This window comes from Mauremys mutica, chromosome 23, assembly GCF_020497125.1.
Source record: "Mauremys mutica isolate MM-2020 ecotype Southern chromosome 23, ASM2049712v1, whole genome shotgun sequence".
Taxonomy (NCBI): domain Eukaryota; kingdom Metazoa; phylum Chordata; order Testudines; family Geoemydidae; genus Mauremys; species Mauremys mutica.
In genome coordinates this window covers 14,247,077-14,265,950 of record NC_059094.1, presented here as the reverse complement: position 1 = coordinate 14,265,950, position 18,874 = coordinate 14,247,077, and the positions used below count along the sequence as shown (strand labels likewise).

At 46.5% G+C, this 18,874-nt stretch overlaps 1 protein-coding gene across 18 annotated transcripts in view; it reads left to right on the top strand.

Moving 5' to 3' along the window:
• The window catches only part of MACF1 (microtubule actin crosslinking factor 1), a 236,991-nt gene that overhangs the window by 201,597 nt on the left and 16,520 nt on the right, over positions 1–18,874 (top strand). For 13 of the 18 annotated variants that reach the window (XM_044997589.1, XM_044997588.1, XM_044997594.1 and 10 more), the window contains 26 exons: positions 398–601; positions 1,458–1,466; positions 2,645–2,876; positions 3,084–3,310; positions 4,357–4,479; positions 4,585–4,686; positions 5,200–5,301; positions 5,416–5,589; positions 5,705–5,860; positions 6,017–6,214; positions 6,928–7,056; positions 7,641–7,814; positions 8,688–8,843; positions 9,004–9,210; positions 9,355–9,474; positions 9,772–9,941; positions 10,311–10,470; positions 11,830–12,024; positions 13,077–13,205; positions 14,103–14,246; positions 14,658–14,846; positions 15,256–15,373; positions 16,041–16,204; positions 17,591–17,753; positions 18,158–18,312; positions 18,614–18,688. In XM_044997589.1, the coding sequence (XP_044853524.1) occupies positions 398–601; positions 1,458–1,466; positions 2,645–2,876; positions 3,084–3,310; positions 4,357–4,479; positions 4,585–4,686; positions 5,200–5,301; positions 5,416–5,589; positions 5,705–5,860; positions 6,017–6,214; positions 6,928–7,056; positions 7,641–7,814; positions 8,688–8,843; positions 9,004–9,210; positions 9,355–9,474; positions 9,772–9,941; positions 10,311–10,470; positions 11,830–12,024; positions 13,077–13,205; positions 14,103–14,246; positions 14,658–14,846; positions 15,256–15,373; positions 16,041–16,204; positions 17,591–17,753; positions 18,158–18,312; positions 18,614–18,688 (3,975 nt within the window). The remainder of the gene's footprint in view (positions 1–397; positions 602–1,457; positions 1,467–2,644; positions 2,877–3,083; positions 3,311–4,356; positions 4,480–4,584; positions 4,687–5,199; positions 5,302–5,415; positions 5,590–5,704; positions 5,861–6,016; positions 6,215–6,927; positions 7,057–7,640; positions 7,815–8,687; positions 8,844–9,003; positions 9,211–9,354; positions 9,475–9,771; positions 9,942–10,310; positions 10,471–11,829; positions 12,025–13,076; positions 13,206–14,102; positions 14,247–14,657; positions 14,847–15,255; positions 15,374–16,040; positions 16,205–17,590; positions 17,754–18,157; positions 18,313–18,613; positions 18,689–18,874) is intronic. The other 5 variants (XM_044997596.1, XM_044997595.1, XM_044997585.1 and 2 more) reach the window with 1 other exon arrangement.

Below are 18,874 nucleotides of genomic sequence, written 5' to 3'. Positions count from 1 at the left end.
TCCACCTGTCTGTCACAATGAAATCTGTAGAAATCTAATCCAGATCAGGTACTTGTCACACCCCTTAGAGTTTGTATTTTAAATATAAATTTTGAATGTAAACCCATGGGAGATTGATTGTCTTTATATTTGTCCTCTGGGTGTAATGATGCCATAGGGGGCGTGTGTGTTCTCCTTAAAAGAACAGATGCGCAAAGAAAGAGCAGCTCTTTATCAGAATGATCACCTTGGGGGGGGTGGGAATATCAGCTCCTTGGGGGATTGGTTTGAAGGTGGGGAAATACTGCTGAGGTCAGTGGGAAAGCCTTCCTGTGGTCCAAGAGATGCCCGGGAAATTGATGGCATGACTTAAATGCGCTGTGAATTTGAATGCACATCTATTTTTTCCATCCTATAGCAACTAAGAGAGTCTATAGCAGAACATAAGCCTCATATTGACAAGCTGCTGAAAATTGGACCGCAGCTGAAGGAGCTCAACCCTGAGGAAGGGGCGATGGTACAGGAGAAATATTTGACTGCCGAGACCATGTATGCCAGAATTAAAGAGGAGGTGCGCCAGCGAGCACTGGCACTAGATGAGGCTGTTTCACAATCCACTCAGGTACATTTCTCCTTGCGCACAAAGAAGCTGCAGTTTTGTGTTCGTGTTTATCACAGCTCCCTGGGGACGGCGGGCTCTGAAGTTTACTTCTGAACCGTTTCTTATAACTAAAACCCCCATTACTGTTCAGATCTGTTCTAGGAAGCCATTTGCTGGCAGGCTGGTGTGTAGTGGGTTGAGCTGCATAGTGCTTGCCTGTTCAGGGGCGTCTGGGAAGGCTGGTGCTGATAGATTTGCAAAAGCGGTACAGAAAGAGATTGAATCCTGATGTAAACAGGGTAATAAATGTTCACAGTCTTAATAATGTTCCTCATTAAAAGGGCTTTTTGGCATCTGCCCATGATGGACAGGTCTGGCGAGACTGAGTAGCACTTAGAGAACTGGATCTTGTTCCGATAAGCAGGAAACTACTGTACATATAATGAACAACTACAAGATCATTTACATGGGAGAGTTAATCATCTTCCCTTGTATATAGACTCTGTGGAGGAGTCCTAAAAGGGAAGACCTATGTGAAAGGAAGGGCAGAGATTGTACATATTGAAGTGGAGAAAGGATGTGAAGAACTTCTGATGCATGCAATTGGGATTAGCGTTTGTAGCTATGTTTCACTTCAGCTAATATTTACCGCAGCACAGTTTTGTCGTCACGTCTGGGTTATTTATTCCTGCGTTGTTTAATCACTTCTCTTGGTTTGCACTTGTATTAACTCCAAGTTTTTCCCCCCCACACACACCTTCCGTCTCATCTCTCACTCACATTGTGGAATGTGTTATCTTTGTGTGTTGCTGCCTGTTCCTGTCTTCCCCACATGGTCCCATTTCATTGTTGTGTTGACCGCACCCCGCCATTGCAGATCGCAGAGGTAAGCCTCCCCACGTTAGCTGTTTGTTTACATTCTCATTCTTTGGGCTAGATGAGTCTTAATTCATTTGATACCCAGATTTCTACTGTATTATATTTCTGTATGCAGTTCAATGGAACCTGTTAAGAACAAACTCAGACACAGTGAAATTCCATTTCGGTTGAGGAATTAAAGTCCTTAACTCTTTCGTTTTATTGCAATGTGCAAATTGAAGTTTCACTTTCTAGTGAACTTCTGCTTAGAATTCAAGTGTTCTGTAGGGAAAAAACATTTTACTATAAAAGGGATCTACGCTGAAGCATATCCTGCCTTAGCAGGCGTGAGTGGTTGGTTTGCCCACGTTTGTTAGTTTTAAGACAGTCTAGTGACGATAGAGTTTGCACCTAGAATCTATTTCCTTTTTCTTTGCCATTATAATGTGAAACTCAGTGGAAACGAGAGCCTCTCTTACTGTGCGAGAGTAGCAGGTCCAGTTCCGTGGGCAGACATCTGGTTATAACAAACTTTCCCTTATTGCCCTTCATTCTGTCTTGTAAACACTAGATTATCTTTAATGCTAACTTGAACAATGCCAAATCTCCTTCCTTTAGCAGCAAGATTAGCCAAAGCAACAGCAGAAACCTGACGCTCAAGCAGCACAGTGTCCCATTCTCTCTCCTTTCCTAGACACACGTGCTTTCCACCAGGTGGTTGCAGTCGGGTTGGGAGTTGAGATGGTTTCTGTGCCAGGCTCCCCTGAGCTGAGGCCCCAGTGGAGCCAAACACACGCAGGTTACAGCTAATGTGTTGGCACCTGGATCAGGACTAGTGTGACTGAGTCTTCCTATGCCCATTCTGTGGCACTGCCCTTTGGCGGGAAGGGGATGTCAGTCAAACTTGAATTTTGTGGGTTTAGGTACAATAACAAGCCGCTGCTGCATTTGGTTCGCGGTTTCCTGTGCCCTCTCTGTAGGCTTAGCTAACTGCAAACTGCTGCAACCAGAATGCAGTTGTTAGTGACAAAAACCAGTGACAGACATCAGATTGGAGGCTGCAGGTGTAATGGGCATTCTAGGAAACATTAATTCTCTTTAGCAAAAGAGAGCACTTCGCATGCGCTTAACATTGCGCTGCATACATTGGAGTAATTCAGTACCGTACGGTCCTCTAACCTGCCTGATGGACTTGCCTTTGTTCAGTTCCATGATAAGATCGAGCCTATGCTGGAGACGCTGGAGAACCTTTCCTCCCGCCTGCGCATGCCGCCCGTGATCCCAGCTGAAGTTGATAAAATCAGGGAGTGCATCAGTGAAAACAAAAATTCCACCATGGAGCTGGAAAAACTGCAGCCAACCTTCGAGGCGCTGAAACGCCGTGGGGAGGAGCTGATCGGGCGATCGCAGGGGGCAGACAAGGACCTGGCAGCCAAAGGTATCGCACGGAGGTGCCGGAGACGTCTCACGTCCGCTCAGAGAGGCAGTTGGTTATATTTAGTGTATCTGGGATGGCAAGTTTCTCTCATAACCACAATGTTTCTTGTTTATCGGGGGATTGGTATTGATAGAGCAATAAGGCGCATTTGCCTGTCAGAACAGGGTAAGAATAAAGAGTCCTGACTTGTTTCTTTCCCCCCTCCAGAAATCCAGGATAAGCTGAATCAGATGGTGTTTTTCTGGGAAGACATCAAGGCTCAGGCAGAGGGACGTGAAAGTAAGTTCCTCGATGTCCTGGAGCTCGCAGAGAAATTCTGGTACGAAATGGCAACCCTCCTGACTACTGTCAAAGAGACGCAGGATATTGTTCACGATCTGGAGAGCCCAGGCATTGACCCATCAATCATCAAGCAGCAGGTGGAGGCAGCAGAGGTGAGGACTTGTGGACGTGTCATTCCACATAGGCCCCGTCGGTGCTACAGCTTGTAACCGTGTTTGGGTCTCAAATGAAGATGTGGCCAAATGTTGTTGTACCCCAGCTTTGTGAGCACCCGATATGGTTACAAATCATGCTGTCATTTTGTTTGGAAGCCATGGGAGAGCCATGATTTGGTGGGGATCGGGGAGAGTATTTCAAGATACTGTTTTGTTTCAAGTAGAAAAAATAATGGCCTTTATCAGAGACTGAAACGGTGCTAAAATCATCTTAGCTGCAACTACGCTGGGGAAAACTCTTATCAAGCAAGTGTTCAGCGCTGTCCGCCACCCTGCTTAGCGCATAATTGTTCCCATGGTGCTGCTCCTAATGTGGGCTGGACCTGTCTAGATTGTGAGATGCAGATTACATTCCAGTTCGACTGAAGGCTACTGTAGAATAAAACGATAATAGTGGATGGACAGCAACACTCATCTCTATTTGGAATCACGTGGTAGAGTCCATTTTGGATGTTTGCATAGTTGACCGTAGTTTGACTCAGGGTTTTTTTTTAGTATGTATACATCTCACCCCGGTGTACTTGTATGTGCCACTCCCACGTTATAACTAGTCTGACTTTGGTTTAGAAATACTGGCTCTCTGACAGCCTGTTTAATTCCTGGTTTCGTAAAACACTCCGAAAACTATATAACTTGCAGATAGGGTCACCATCTTTCCAGTTCAGACAAATGCAGATGTGGTTTTTACCTCGTTTTTCCCATCTGTTTGCAAATGGTGACAGCATCCCACGCATCAGACAATGTAAGAAGTGTGGATTGGACTCAGTTACCTTGGTAGATAATGAAAACACATACCTGCTTCTTAATGTGATGCACCTGTTGGGTTGAGGACTAATTAGTCTCTGTCTTCAACCAGAATGCAAAACATTAGCTAACGGGTGTAATCTCTGCACTCTAGCTCCCCTGGCATGCACCGTCAAATGGAGTTTTGGAATAGCATTTACTAAACCGATTTTTTAATTCATTGCACTCTCTGAATATAGACGATCAAAGAGGAAACTGATGGCGTGCATGAAGAACTGGAGTTTATTCGTGTGCTTGGAGCTGAATTGATTATGGCCTGTGGTGAAACTGAGAAACCAGAAGTGAAGAAAAGCATTGATGAGGTAGGAAAACCAGCAGCTCAGAACTCAGATAAAAGCCACGTGAAAGGCAGTGTTGGTTCAGATGGAATAGTGTATTGAATTTGGGGGCAATCCTGTGTTTTGCAGATGAACAATGCATGGGAAAACCTAAACAAAACCTGGAAGGAGAGGCTAGAGAAACTCGAGGAGGCTATGCAGTCTGCTGTGCAGTATCAGGATACGCTGCAGGTGAGGCAGCTGTTGGTGGTTATTCATACGGTGTGGACCAGCAGCCCATTGTGCTAGGTGCTGCATGAGTACAGAACAAAACGATAGTCACTGCCCCAAAGAACTGACAATCTAAGTTAGGCCCTGTGTCCAATGACCTGCTGAAAGCAGAGCATTCAGTCAACATTTCTTCTGCTTCTCCTGTGACAATTTGAAATTGACCCCGCCTGCGTTCACCCTCTCAAATAATTGTACATTTTTGGGTGGGGGCGACAAGGGATGGGGGAAATGTGCCTGATCCTAGTCTGCTGCTTGTGCTGCGGTCGGTGGAAGGAAGGAGATCACTAAGCTGTGTGCTTGTTGAGCATGAAAACTACCCATCTGTTTGCCTTGAAAGAGAAGTTCTGTTGATTAGTCCAAGCATGGCACAGGCTGCCCCCAAGCTCGGCTGATGGCCTGTGAAACGGGTGTGGCTTGCCTTGTCCAATGATTGTGGAGGTTTGGTTTTCCTAATTGTGTATGTGTTCCTCTTAGGCAATGTTTGATTGGCTGGATAACACTGTGATTAAGCTGTGCAACATGCCACCTGTTGGCACTGACCTCAACACTGTTAAGGAGCAGCTGAATGAGATGAAGGTAAGCGGTCTACATTAGACGCGGTTCTCCAGGGCTTGTTCTGTGTTGGAGGCAGAGTTCTGCAGTTTGTTTGTTTCATTTTTTTGTTTTGTTTCCCCCGCCACGCTTTGGCAGGAGTTTAAAATGGAGGTTTACCAGCAGCAGATTGAAATGGAGAAGCTTAATCACCAAGGCGAACTGATGCTAAAAAAAGCGACGGATGAGACAGACAGAGACATCATCAGGGAACCGCTGACAGAGCTGAAACATCTCTGGGAGAACTTGGGCGAGAAGATTGCTCACAGACAGGTATGGTGAGGGTGGGCTGCCAATTCCCAGGGCTGAAAATAAACCTAAGTCGTCAGCGTTGTCGTCCTCTTCCTGCTCCCTCCTGATTAACGTTTTCTTTGTTACCTTTGAACAGCACAAGTTAGAAACTGCTCTGCTTGCACTTGGTCAGTTCCAGCATGCATTAGCAGAACTGATGGCCTGGCTGACCCATACGGAAGAGTTGTTAGATGCGCAAAGACCAATCAATGGTGACCCAAGGGTCATTGAAGTAGAACTTGCCAAACACCATGTACGTAGTCTCTGTTCTGCCTTTTCATCTGGTCTTAAAGGGGACGATGGCTCCCGGGAAGTTATTTGCATTGATTTGTTTCTTTGGGATAGTGCTGGGGTTAGCAGAACATTTTAGAGGCATGTGTCGTAACGTTACCCAATCCACGCTGTGCAGGTACTTAAGAATGATGTGTTGGCTCACCAAGCAACGGTGGAGACCGTAAATAAAGCCGGCAATGAGCTCCTGGAATCCAGTGCAGGAGACGACGCGAGCAGCCTGCGGAACCGGCTGGAGAAACTGAATTCATGCTGGGAGTCTGTCCTGCAAAAAACGGAGGAGAGGGAGCAGCAGCTGCAGTCAACGCTTCAGCAGGTCGGTGAGCTTGTTCTGGAGACAGAAATGTTCATGCTTGTAGAAGAGATCCGCAGAGGGTGTCCGAGTTGGCTTGATGTCTCTTTCCAGGGCGAAGGGTAGAGGAGGTGATGTATTGTCTTGTCTTCACTGCTAGAAAAGGTGGTGCTACCTCAGGGTAAGTAACTCATGTGAGCTGTCTCAAGATGACAGGGCTCTTTAGTTTTACCTTGAGGTAAACTAGGTGAGGACACCACTATGCCCCCACCTGGGATTAGCCTCGCCTCATTTACCTCATGATGGAACTATAAAGTACCTCATCTTTGCTGTCTTTTAACCTTGGGATAACTCACACGTATTAGTTACCCCACCCCCAGCCCGGTGAAAAGGACGCCTTTTTCAGCCGTGAAGACAAGGCCATAGACGGGAGGCACAAACAGTCTGTAAATAGCAAGTCACTTCTTTCCAAACCAAAAGTGTGTTCGTTCCGAGGGGAAGTCCTGCTCTTTAGGACGAGCCTTTTCTCTTTGAGAACTCAGCTGTGTGTGTGAACTTGCTGAAATGGTTACATTGTTTAAAAAAAATATGACAATATACACCCTCTTTTTAGTGCCTTGTGAAACTCTTCTCTGCCACCTCATCCACCATGTCAGGAACCCCAGTGTTAAACCTGAAAGCCAGGCAATGGTTGCTGGTATCGTCCGATCTCTGGCTGATCTTGTGTTCCTTAACAGGCCCAGGGTTTCCATGGCGAGATTGAAGACTTCCTCCTCTGGCTAACAAGAATGGAGAGCCAGCTGTCTGCATCGAAACCCACAGGAGGTTTGCCAGAAACTGCCCGTGAACAACTCAATGCCCATATGGTAAAGATTTCAAATGCCTTTAATTCAACTAACTTCCCTCTGAAATGTCAGCATAGAAACATGTCTGTGCCGCATGGTGTAGTCCAGTGAGTCTCAAACTTTTGTACTGGTGCCCCCTTTCACAGAGCAAACCTCTGAGTGCAACCCCCCCCTTATAAATTAAAAACACTTTTAACATATTTAACACTATTATAAATGCCGGTGGCACAGCAGGATTTGGGGTGGAGGCTGACAGCTCGCGACCCCCCCATGTAATAACCTCGTGACCCCCTGAGGGGTCCCAACCCCCAGTTTGAGAACCCCTGGTGTAGTCTAATGGGGAATGGGATGAGTGTCTCTTTTGCCACTTCTCTCTCCAGGGTTACAGAGGACCATTAGGTTTGCAGATGATGGCTATGGACAGAATTTCACACTATCTTAATGAATGAACTGCTCATCTCTACTGATAGCATGATGATAAATATCTCACTGTCAGTTTGCTGTGTGTCCTAACCCCAGTGTCTCCACAAACTTGGAGTCCAGGGAACTGCAAATCCCCGATACAGTATCTCTGTCTCTAACATTTCGATGGTGGTTTGGTGTAGGAGCTGTATGCCCAACTCAAAGCCAACGAAGAGGTCTACAGTCAGCTGTTGGCCAAGGGGCGATTGATCCTGCTAAGCCGCGATGACTCTGGCTCTGGCTCAAAGACGGAGCAGAGCGTCACGCTGTTGGAACAGAAATGGAACTTGGTCAGCGCCAAGATGGAGGAGAGGAAGGTAATGTTTTGAGCCAAAATATGATCCATGTTTACTATGAAAGATATGGCTTGAAAGTAAAATGCCATTAGTTCCCTGCTGCAGTAATGCTGTCTCCAGAACACAGGTTTATTGCAATAAGCCGAATCTGCAATGTGCTTCAGACACCCAAGATCAGTGCTTTTAGATAATTTCTCTCCTGATTACATATGCTTAGCATGCCTTCTGACATAGGTGTTATCAGTGATGTCTGACATCAAATTGTTAACTGTATGGCTAGTTACCAGAGCAGGGTAAATCTTAGAGACAAAATGAAAGTAAAATTAAATGTGAGTGAACATAAGAGAGAGGCTGTTATACAAGAAATAAAAGAAGCTATGAAGAGCATTATCCAGTTCTGAAAAGCAAAGATACACTGCTTCTTAAGAGACAGCAGGCCAAATTCTCTGCTGACCTAATTCCATTGCACTGGTACTTTGGTCAGCGATAAGTTCTCACATAAAATGACTGGCCTCTACCCAGGCTGAATTTCTGGCTCTGCAGCTGTCGCCACTGAAGGGTCGTCTCCCTTCCACAGAACAGCTTCTCTCATGGAGACTTGTTTCCTAGGAAGCTCTGACACAGCCACTTGTGTGTTGACTATCGAGCTGTCTCCTCTTTCATGTACAATTCCTGTCCGTTTGTTTCAGAAGAAGCTGATTCTGAAACAGCCACTTTCACTGAAATCTCCTCTTCTTGGTAAACAAGTCATGTTCTTTGCTTGAACTGATGAGTTCCCATTAGAGAGCTCATTTCATCTTAGCGTACAATACGTGTCTTTGTCTGCAAAGCCTCACATTGTGATCTTGGTGCTCTCTTTGTGTCTCTCCCCCCCACCCCCTTATTAAAATGCAGTCGAAGCTGGAAGACGCTCTCAACCAGGCAACAGAGTTCCAGAATTCCCTACAGGACTTCATTAACTGGCTGACCCTAGCAGAGCAGAGTTTAAACATTGCCACTCCACCCAGCCTTATCCTAAATACCGTGCTGTCTCAGATAGAGGAACACAAGGTAACTTGGGGGAGCTGGAGTTCTGTGTCACACTCTGATACTGTTTTACAAAGCAAAAGTTCGTGGTAAGCCGTGCTGAAGTGCTTTCTGTGTATGGAAGAAACTCGGAGACATTTCTATGTTTTTTTCTTTAAATGAGAGTAAATCTTCGTTACTCCAGGTTTTTGCCAATGAAGTCAATGCTCACCGGGACCAGATCATTGAGCTGGATCAAACAGGGAACCACCTGAAGTTCCTCAGTCAAAAGCAAGATGTGGTTTTGATAAAGAACCTGCTGGTCAGTGTCCAGTCCCGCTGGGAGAAAGTCGTCCAGCGTTCCGTGGAGAGAGGCCGAGCTCTTGACGATGCAAGAAAACGGGCTAAACAGGTGGGGGATGTGAAAACGGTTGTAGAGGACCTGACGATATTGCTTATCCTCTAGCTTTCAGAACCCAAGTGTCTCAAGCCTTCAGAAGGCCTGGAAGACACAAACACCAAGTTCTAACTGCTCTCCCCTTTTGTGCAATTTCAGTTCCACGAAGCCTGGAAAAAGCTGGTTGATTGGCTGGAAGATGCAGAGAATCACCTGGACTCTGAGCTGGAGATTTCCAATGATCCAGACAAAATCAAACTGCAGCTCTCCAAGCACAAGGTAGAGGGTTTGTTTTCATGCCAGCTGTGATAAATGCCCTCAAGTGTGGGTTAGTTGGAAGGGAAGAGAAACCACCTCTCAGTCAAAAGCAGTGCAACACAGTCACTTTTTTACAATCTGAGGGGAGAGATGATCCAGTAAGAGGAACGACATACTCCACACTTTAGTTGAACGTTACAGTAGCATAGTTGCAAAGTTGTACGAGAGAAGCATTTAACCCACTAAGCTATGAACTCACAAGTTTTTATGCATTCTAAAGACATTTCCTTTGTGCCCTTCTCCGGTTGTAAAACTCAGGAGTTCCAGAAGACCCTCGGTGGAAAACAGCCCGTTTACGATACCACGATCCGGACGGGCAGAGCCCTCAAAGAAAAAGCTGTGTTGCCAGATGACACTCAGAAACTGGACAACCTCCTTGGAGAAGTGCGGGACAAGTGGGACACAGTCTGCGGAAAATCTGTGGAAAGGTGAGAAGAACATTTGTTGCAAAATACTGTTGCAACCGTGAAGGACCAGAGATGGGATGATCCTGTGAAGCTTGATTTATATCACACACTGTAAATGTGCTGTTGAGACTATGAACGTGGGCCCCAGGGCAGAGATGATGACAGGCATGGCATCAGAAATGTAAACTGAATGTCTAGCCAGACCTCCGTAAGGAGATCGATCCAGGTGATGTTTATCTACAAGGAGGGTTTGTCTTTCGGGGAGTTGCCATGATGATGATAACATCAGAAAGATGGGCGGAAAAGGAAACGCTTTCCAATTCAACTGCAAGCAGCGTGGATATTCTGGACCGAAAGTTCGTACAAATGCCCTTTGGTCTCTCTTTGCAGGCAGCACAAGCTGGAAGAAGCCCTGCTGTTTTCTGGTCAATTTATGGATGCGCTTCAGGCCTTGGTGGACTGGCTGTACAAGGTGGAACCCCAGTTGGCTGAAGACCAACCGGTCCATGGTGATCTGGATCTGGTCATGAACTTGATGGATGCTCATAAGGTAAGAGTGGGGTTTACCAGCTGCCCTTTGGGAAGTGAAAGTAACTTTAGTTCCCCATCCGCTGCGTAACAGACGTACCAGGCTTATAGCATCACGGCGAGATGTGTGCTGTAGCACTGCATGCTCTGCTGTGCAGCTTTGATTTCCATTGAGTAAATGCCTGGGAGACAGATTTGAAAAATGATATTGCTGTTTTGGAATTGTAACATAAACCTTCAGTTCTGCTCTGTTCCACCTTGGATTTTCGAGAAGGGGGTAAAGTTTCTATGCTTCTGTAAGCTCCCCTTTGGCAGTATTCATCAGGAGGTCTCAGCTGGGAGTGCTTTCACTTCTGGGTTAGGTGAGAGGTTCAAATCCCAGGCTAGGACTTGGGCTCCTGTTCCAAACAGCTACTGTATTGGAGTGAATGGTGATGTCCTATTAAACATGCCATCCTTCAAGTCAGAGATTAAACCATGATTCCTTCTGCGACACTCTGATGGTTGCCCAGATGCAAGTTAAAGATTCCCATACTGCTCTCAGAAAGAGTAGAGGATAACTTTGGTATCCAGGCGGAAAGTCTCAATAAAACAAGCTCAGCTGTCTCCAGCTTTGGGTGGTGTACTGCTGACGGTGTGAGTGTGTTATGGTGTAACCCACTGGTGCGTGTGTAACCTGAGTGCGAGTGGATCTGTAATTTACACTCACCAGTGGGTTACAATAATCTATGGTGCCTACATAATCTATGCATAGGCGCTGATTCCGTGGGTGCTCTGGGGCTGGAGCACCCACTGGGAAAAATTAATGGGTGCCCTGCACCCACCTGCAGCCAACGTCCCCCACCTCCTCCTCCGCCTCCTCCCCTGAACGCGCATGTCCCCACTCCTCCACCTACCTCCCAGTGCTTCCGCCTTGCTGCCACCAAACAGCTCTTTGGCAGCACACTGGGAGGTGGGGAGGAGCGGGAACACAGCGCGAAGAGCCGGGGGTGGGGATTTGATGAAGGAGTCAGAATAGGGCAGAGTTGGGGCGGGGACTTTGGGGAAGGGGTTGGAATGGGGGCAGGGCAGGGGGCAGGGCGGGGCTGGGGGCAGAGGGGGGTTGAGCACCCACCCGTGGGAGCAGAAGTCGGCGCCTATGAATCTATGTATAACCAATTCTGTTTCAAGGAAAATAAATTATACTAGAAGAAAAATGCCAAAATTGAAGCATTTCAAGTGGGGTTTGGCGGAAGAAAGCCAACCACCAGTTCAACTTCATATATCCTGCATTGTCAGACTTGAAACGCTTCAAGCCTGTGCTGCCCCTTTTCTGTGGAGAACAAGAGAAAAACCCTCCATACGAAGACCCATGATGGACCTTTCTCTTCTCCCTTGGTAGGTTTTCCAGAAGGAACTGGGGAAGCGCACGGGTACCGTGCAGGTGCTCAAACGCTCGGGGCGGGAGCTCATCGAGAACAGCCGGGATGACACTACCTGGGTTAAAGGGCAGCTTCAGGAGTTGAGCAATCGTTGGGACACCGTGTGTAAGCTGTCTGTGTCCAAGCAAACCCGGCTGGAGCAGGCCTTGAAGCAGGTATGGAGAAAGAGGCTTCCAAGTTCACTTTTGCTTTCAGGGTTTTATATGTGGCTCTGAACCCTGTACAAATTAAAGGGTGAGTCTTGTCAAGAAATGAACCAGAAATCTGTGTTCTGGAGCTCTGTACAAGCATTTGCCATCTTCCCGGGGGGAAATGTTATAGGACACGATCTCTGCCCCACTGTGATTAGATCAGGAGATCTAGGTACAGTTCCCAGTTCTGCCACAGACACCCTGTGTGACCTGTGGCAAATCACTTAATCTCTGTCTCAGTTCCCCTTTTGTAAAATTGGGATAGTACATCCCTACCACACAGGGAATGTTGTGAGGATCAATTAATGTCTAGAGTCACTGTCGTGGGATCATCTCACTGGGAGAGTGCAGATCATTAGAATTCTCAACCTCCAGTGTTTGTTGTGCAACTGGAGTGGTCCAGCAGATAACGGTCAAAATGAGAGAGCTGTTCTGAGGGTCTCAGTTAGTCAAAAAGAAAAAAGAAGAACAAAAGCCTTGATTGGAAAAGCAGAGCTGGAGAAAGGGCTGCATTGATATGCAGTGTGGGCAAATCAGAAGGGAATGGTGATAAGAAACTATTCAGAGCTATATGAACAATATGAGATGTTGGGCTAAACTTAAGGCTAGGAAGGATAACAAGATGCTGAGGTGGCATTTGGATCCATAGTAGTTAGTATATGGAATAAATGACCAAAGGTAACAAAATGAGCAGAGTAGACGAATAGCTTTTAAAAGGGAGTTAGTTTTGCCTTTTCAGTGCAGCTAACACAAAGGGAAGGGAACAGACTACGTGACCAACTCCAGTTGTTTTGTTTGTTTGTGTCACTGCAGCGCCTACATGCCCCAGGCATGCAGCAGGATCTTGTCGTGCTAGGTGCTGTACAAACACAAAGCAAAGACAGTCTGGTCTTTTATTTCCTCTGTTCCTATTAGAGACACTGCTGTGCCTTGCTTCTTGAGCGGTGGGTAGAGACTCGGGCTGTGTAGAGATTCCAGGGGTCACTCATTGCATCCGTCTCTTGGTGCTCTTTCAGGCAGAGGAGTTCCGGACTGCAGTCCACATGCTGTTGGAGTGGCTTTCCGAGGCAGAACAGACCCTGCGCTTTAGGGGAGCTCTGCCTGATGACGCTGAAGCGTTGCAGTCACTCATTGACGTACACAAGGTAACCAGTCGCGCAGGAATGTGAGAACATGTGGACTTAGCGGATGTGTCGACACTGCCAGGGTTAGCAGGGCTTCGAGTTAGCAGACCCTGGCTTTGTTAACCCAGGGCTTGAGCTTCTCCACTCATTTGTAACCCCAGGTTAGGAATTGCTGAACCCTTTCTGGGGCTCCAACGTTATGCAGGCCCGAGTCCATCCCCCAGTATCCCAGACTTCCTAGCGCCCTCCCAAGGTGCGGCTACTCTAGCCTTTCTTTGTGGTGCAGTGTGGGAAAACTTGACTGTCCAGAGGACAAAGAAAGTCAGTCCGTGCGACTGGGGGATACTTTTAGCAGACTCCCAGAGCATGAGTCCAGCGGGGCTGTCTGTGTTCGGGGCAATAGGGCTTGAACCTGGGTCCCAGCTTGACTCAGGCTTGGACTCTGCTCCCCCGTTGGGTCCTGGGTCCAAGCTCTGGGTTCGCACAATGTGGGTGTCGCCAGAATGGGGGTTAGGCTTGAGCCTGAGTTCAAACCCTGGGCTTACGCTGCTGTGCTGATGTATTCAGAGCGGCCCTTAATGAAAAGATGTGTGCCAGGAACAAAGGGCGGTAACTAACGTCTCACTCTTAGACAGCAGGAGTGACGTTTGGGCAGGATATTTTCCAAACAAGAGATTTGGATCTTGTTAAATAGCTACATGGCCTGAGTTGGGCTGGAGTTGTAATACCAGGCACTGGTGGGTAGGGAAAATTACCTGTGTTCTGATCACCTAGAATGAAAATAACTTTAATCCAAAACTCCCAAGTCACTTTATTTTTGAGTTTAAATGGGGGGATTTTAAGGGTTGGGTTAAAGGGACCAGATTGTCTCTGTTGGCGTGACAGCCGTTGTTGTTTCTGTGGAATCCTGCTGTCTAGGAGTTCATGAAGAAAGTGGAGGAAAAGAGAGTGGATGTGAACGCGGCGGTGGGGATGGGAGAAGTTATCCTGGCTGCGTGCCACCCGGACTGCATTACCACAATTAAACACTGGATCACCATCATCCGAGCCAGGTTCGAGGAGGTGAGTCACAGAGGACCCTGTCTACTTGAGCAGAGGGAAGGTCTTTCTCGTCACTGCTGAGAAATAGGGCCAGTAATGGAATCAATGATCAGTGTCTTCTTTTGGACGTTTCTCTGTAGGGAAGTTCTCCGGCCTGTGTTATAAGATGATCACAGTGGAACCTTCATGCCTTGGAACCTATGAAACAGCAGGACATGTAAATGGGTTACTCTCCTGAATTATAGATGTCCTAGTCCTGGCTGCTTGGATCAGTTCTCTCAAGTCAATGTGCATCAGGCAGTGAACCAGTAAGAGTGCTGGCTGCCTTGTTTTCCTTATGGGTATTGGTTTCCTTCTCCTGAGGGAGAGCGTCACGGAGTAAGTGCCTTTGTTTCCCATGCTGATGTCTAGTCTTGTGGATGTTTCCATCAGGTTCTGACTTGGGCGAAGCAGCACCAGCAAAGGCTCGAGACGGCGCTTTCAGAATTGGTGGCGAACGCGGAGCTCTTGGAGGAACTCTTAGCGTGGATTCAGTGGGCCGAGACCACACTGATCCAGCGGGATCAAGAACCAATGCCACAAAATATCGAGCAGGTCAAAGCCCTCATCTCCGAACACCAGGTAACTCCATTGCTGAGATCTGCCAACTTCCTGTCTACCTTGCTCCTGGGGCAGGGATTGCGGGTCTGACAGGCAGCAGGGAGGCTGAACATTTTGTAACAACCACCTTTCTGGGGAAGAAGATGAGTTTACTTTTATTACAGCCGCATGTTAGTCATCCAGACCTGTCGCTTTTAAACAAGTCTAGGAACTGTGTTCCACTCAGCTCAGGGAGCAAAATATCAGACTGGAAATCAAAGCCACAGGTGTGGAATAACTTTACCACAAATCCACATAGCTAGTGTTCAGTATGTACTTGTGCGTCTGCTACGGGCTTGGAGTTTCTCAGCAAGAATCTCGAGCGCCAGCAGCTTGAAGTTGAGAAGATGATAAATGTTATAGTTCTCTTCCCCCTTTTGCCTTTTAACAGTCCTTTATGGAGGAGATGACACGAAAACAGCCGGACGTGGACCGGGTCACTAAGACGTACAAGAGGAAAGCCACAGAACCAGCTCATGGACCTTTCATTGAGAAATCCCGCAGCAGCAGTATGTGTGCAGCTTATTGCAATGTGCATCCTCTTCAGGAATGCATTCTGAGATCGAGGGGAAAACACACAGGAGACTCATTAGTCTGGCTCTAGTTCTCAATTAGAAATACACCCTGCTTTGCCAACCACTTGGAATTGCCAGGGAATGAGGAGGGGGAAATGAGGTGGCATTTGCAGTAGTGGCTGACACATGCCATTATTATTTATTCTTCGCCTTTCTGCCATCCAAAGACTCCTGATGGCTCTGATTTGAGTTTACAGCGGTTTTTGCTTATTTCAGAGTGCTGAAAAGTTGGTGCTGTAGTTAACTGCTCCCGTTCTGATTCTAGTTGCTCTAGCGTGACCGTTTCCTCATGTATGATTCTTGCAGCAGAAAGCCCTGTTCGCTCTAGTTCAGGAAGATGAAACCAAAGGGGAAAGGAACACAGGAGTTGCTAGGGGTGGGTTGCTACTGGTGTCTGTAAAACTGCAAAACCGCCAGTACTGTTGTGCTGAACATTTCTTAATCTCGTATTTTCTTTTTTAAAAGCTGCCAGCTCAATCCTTATGGGAAAACCTGTCAGAGATTTTCTATTTGAAAAACAAACAAAAAGCTGTTGTCTTTTTTGGATCATCCAAACCCCACATCCTGCAATATCCCATGTGGCATATTTTTCTTTCTCTAGGGAAATCCTTGAGTCACACCGCCCCGCCTCCCATGCCAGTTTTCTCCCAATCGGAAACGAAGAACCCCCGGATTAACCAGCTCTCTGCACGCTGGCAGCAGGTGTGGCTGCTGGCCCTGGAGCGCCAGCGGAAGCTCAACGACACTCTGGATAGGCTGGAGGAGGTAAGGACCCCATTATGCTGTTAAACAAGGGGTAGTTTGTGGTGGAAAAGTGTCGTTTACTGGACTCCCAAGAGAGAGAGGCAGAGAGCTGCCTCTTGAACTGCATTGTGCATGTCATGGGTAATGACTGCCCTCGTCCTAAAAACCCCAACAAGGAACGTCTCCACTAAAACTGTGCGGCTGAAAACCATATTCCATAGTAACTGCAGGTTAACCGGACTGCTCTGTGCTACTAAAGTCAGTACGTCTGTTGCTAATGAAGGTCAGACCTGGTTGGGAGTAGTAATACTATTCTTAAAAATATAGTGCTACTATGTATATATTTTTTCAAAACCTCTAATGTGATTTTTGTTTTTGTTTATGCTTAACAAAGCAGCTATGCCCAGAAGTGAGTGTTTTTGTTTTTTGTTGCTTTTTCTGTAGGTCAGTTCGGTTTATCCGTATGAACGTTTTTCTTTGTTACTTTTAACTCGGGGGCTTTTTTAAAAGCACTAAGATGTTGTTGCTTTGAGTCACTCTGAGCTCTTCTTAGCTGAAGGGCTCCTGAGAATCAGTCCTAAATGTGCTAAACCTCAGCTTCCGTAACTGAACAGTCTTCTCATGAGCAGTGATTTAAGCTAGTCTTGGTGTAATCTCGGCACTGCGGTTCCAAAGAACTGAATTTGGAAGCATTTTTGGATCCGCAGAGGTGTCATGTATCAAGAGTCAAGCTGCTGCGTGGGGGGAAGCAGGCTGACTTTGCTGGATAAGCATTACTTGTTAGTTTATCCATGGAGCAACATTGCTGTCCATCTCAGAGGAGAAACTGCTGTCCTTCCTGGAAAGAAACCAGGCAGGAGCTCTGTTCTCAGCTGCTTAGGCAAAAAGTTAGCTAGAACAATGCAGATGTGCAGAGTGGGAAAGGAATTGGAGTTTCAAAAATAAAGGCACTGGGGCATCCTTAGGACAAGCCTGGGGAGAGAACCCTGTTCTTAGATGCTTGAAAAGATATATTTGTATGTGTATGTGTGTATGTGTGTACGTCTATGTTATATCTGCATACATGTATGTTTAAAAGTTTGGAGGATACTTCACTTTTTTCTGTGTCTATGAGTGCGTGACACACATTCTACATGGTGGCTGTCAGATGCGTTGTGTCCCCTGTTCTGTTATGGAAACTCTGTGTCCATGGCTATGGTTTTAAGAGGAGTGGCCTAGTTATGCCTCTTTTTCCAAGTATTGCTTTGAAGAGGAGTGGAATAGGAGAAAGTGACAGTCAGCCCCCAAAGGCTATGCACAATTTGACTTAGTCGCTGAAATCTTAGTTCAGCAAGATCTTCTGTAGAGCAGGGGAAGTTTTCTGTCTGTACTTTCAACTCCCGTTGACTCTAATTGGTCTTCTTCCAGTTGAAGGAGTTTGCAAACTTTGACTTTGACATCTGGAGAAAGAAATACATGCGCTGGATGAATCACAAGAAATCACGGGTGATGGACTTCTTCCGGCGCATCGACAAAGATCAGGATGGAAAAATCACCCGGCAGGAGTTTATTGATGGAATCTTAGCATCTAGTAAGTCTTGATCTGTTTCATCCCATCCTTCCGCAAAACCCGATAAACCCATCTCCGAGAAACTTTGTTTGCTCCCACTCTTTACGAGGCAAATAAAAGGCACATTTCTTGCACCTCTGTCAGGAGAGGACTGATAGCATGGCAATCCCACCCCACACATTCGCTGTTGTTGAAATATGCCAAGCGGCTGTCGTTGCTTGAGGCTTGGAATCTATATTATACTTTGAAACACAAGTAATTATGTAGCCTGTTTCTTTTCCTGTGACTATTGTGATGGAGATGCCAGGTATGGAAGCGTGGGTAGGGGACGATATAGAGTATGTGCTCTTTGCACCAGATGGTGAGAGTTCTCTGTTCTCAGACTGTAATACATCTCCGTTGTTTGTTTTTGCTTTTCATTCCAGAATTCCCCACCACTAAGTTAGAGATGACTGCTGTGGCTGACATCTTTGACCGGGATGGGGATGGCTATATTGATTACTATGAGTTTGTGGCTGCTCTCCATCCTAACAAAGATGCTTACCGGCCAACCACAGATGCTGACAAAATTGAGGATGAGGTAAAGGAGATTCTAAGGAGAGGGGTATTTTAGTGGGTATTATGGAGGGCTTCAGTTTTTCAATGGGTCAATTTCTCAAATACCTATCCAAGGAGGAAAAACTATGTTTTGATGATGCGCACCCAGAGAATCACAGCCGTATTGACCTGAGATCAGTGTTCAAATATTTGGATATTCAAAACATTTTCAAGTGACGGTTGTTATAATTTGTATTTTATGCGCAATATACTGTGTCCTGTCTATCCAGTGCAAGAGATGCAAACTACTGATCCCTGACCTCTGCCCCTCTTGTTTGCAACAGGTCACAAGGCAGGTGGCCCAGTGTAAGTGTGCAAAGAGATTTCAAGTGGAGCAGATTGGAGAGAATAAGTATCGGGTAAGAGGAAGACATCCACATTTGCCATAATAGCACAAATTCTCTTAATTCCTAGCTCATGTGTGATCCTACCAGGGAGAAGTGTCCATTTTAACTTCTACTGAAGCAATCTGATTCTGTCATACTGAGATCTTACTCTTTAAAAGAGTGAATCTGAATTTTTACCTATGCTAGCCTCTTACCTTC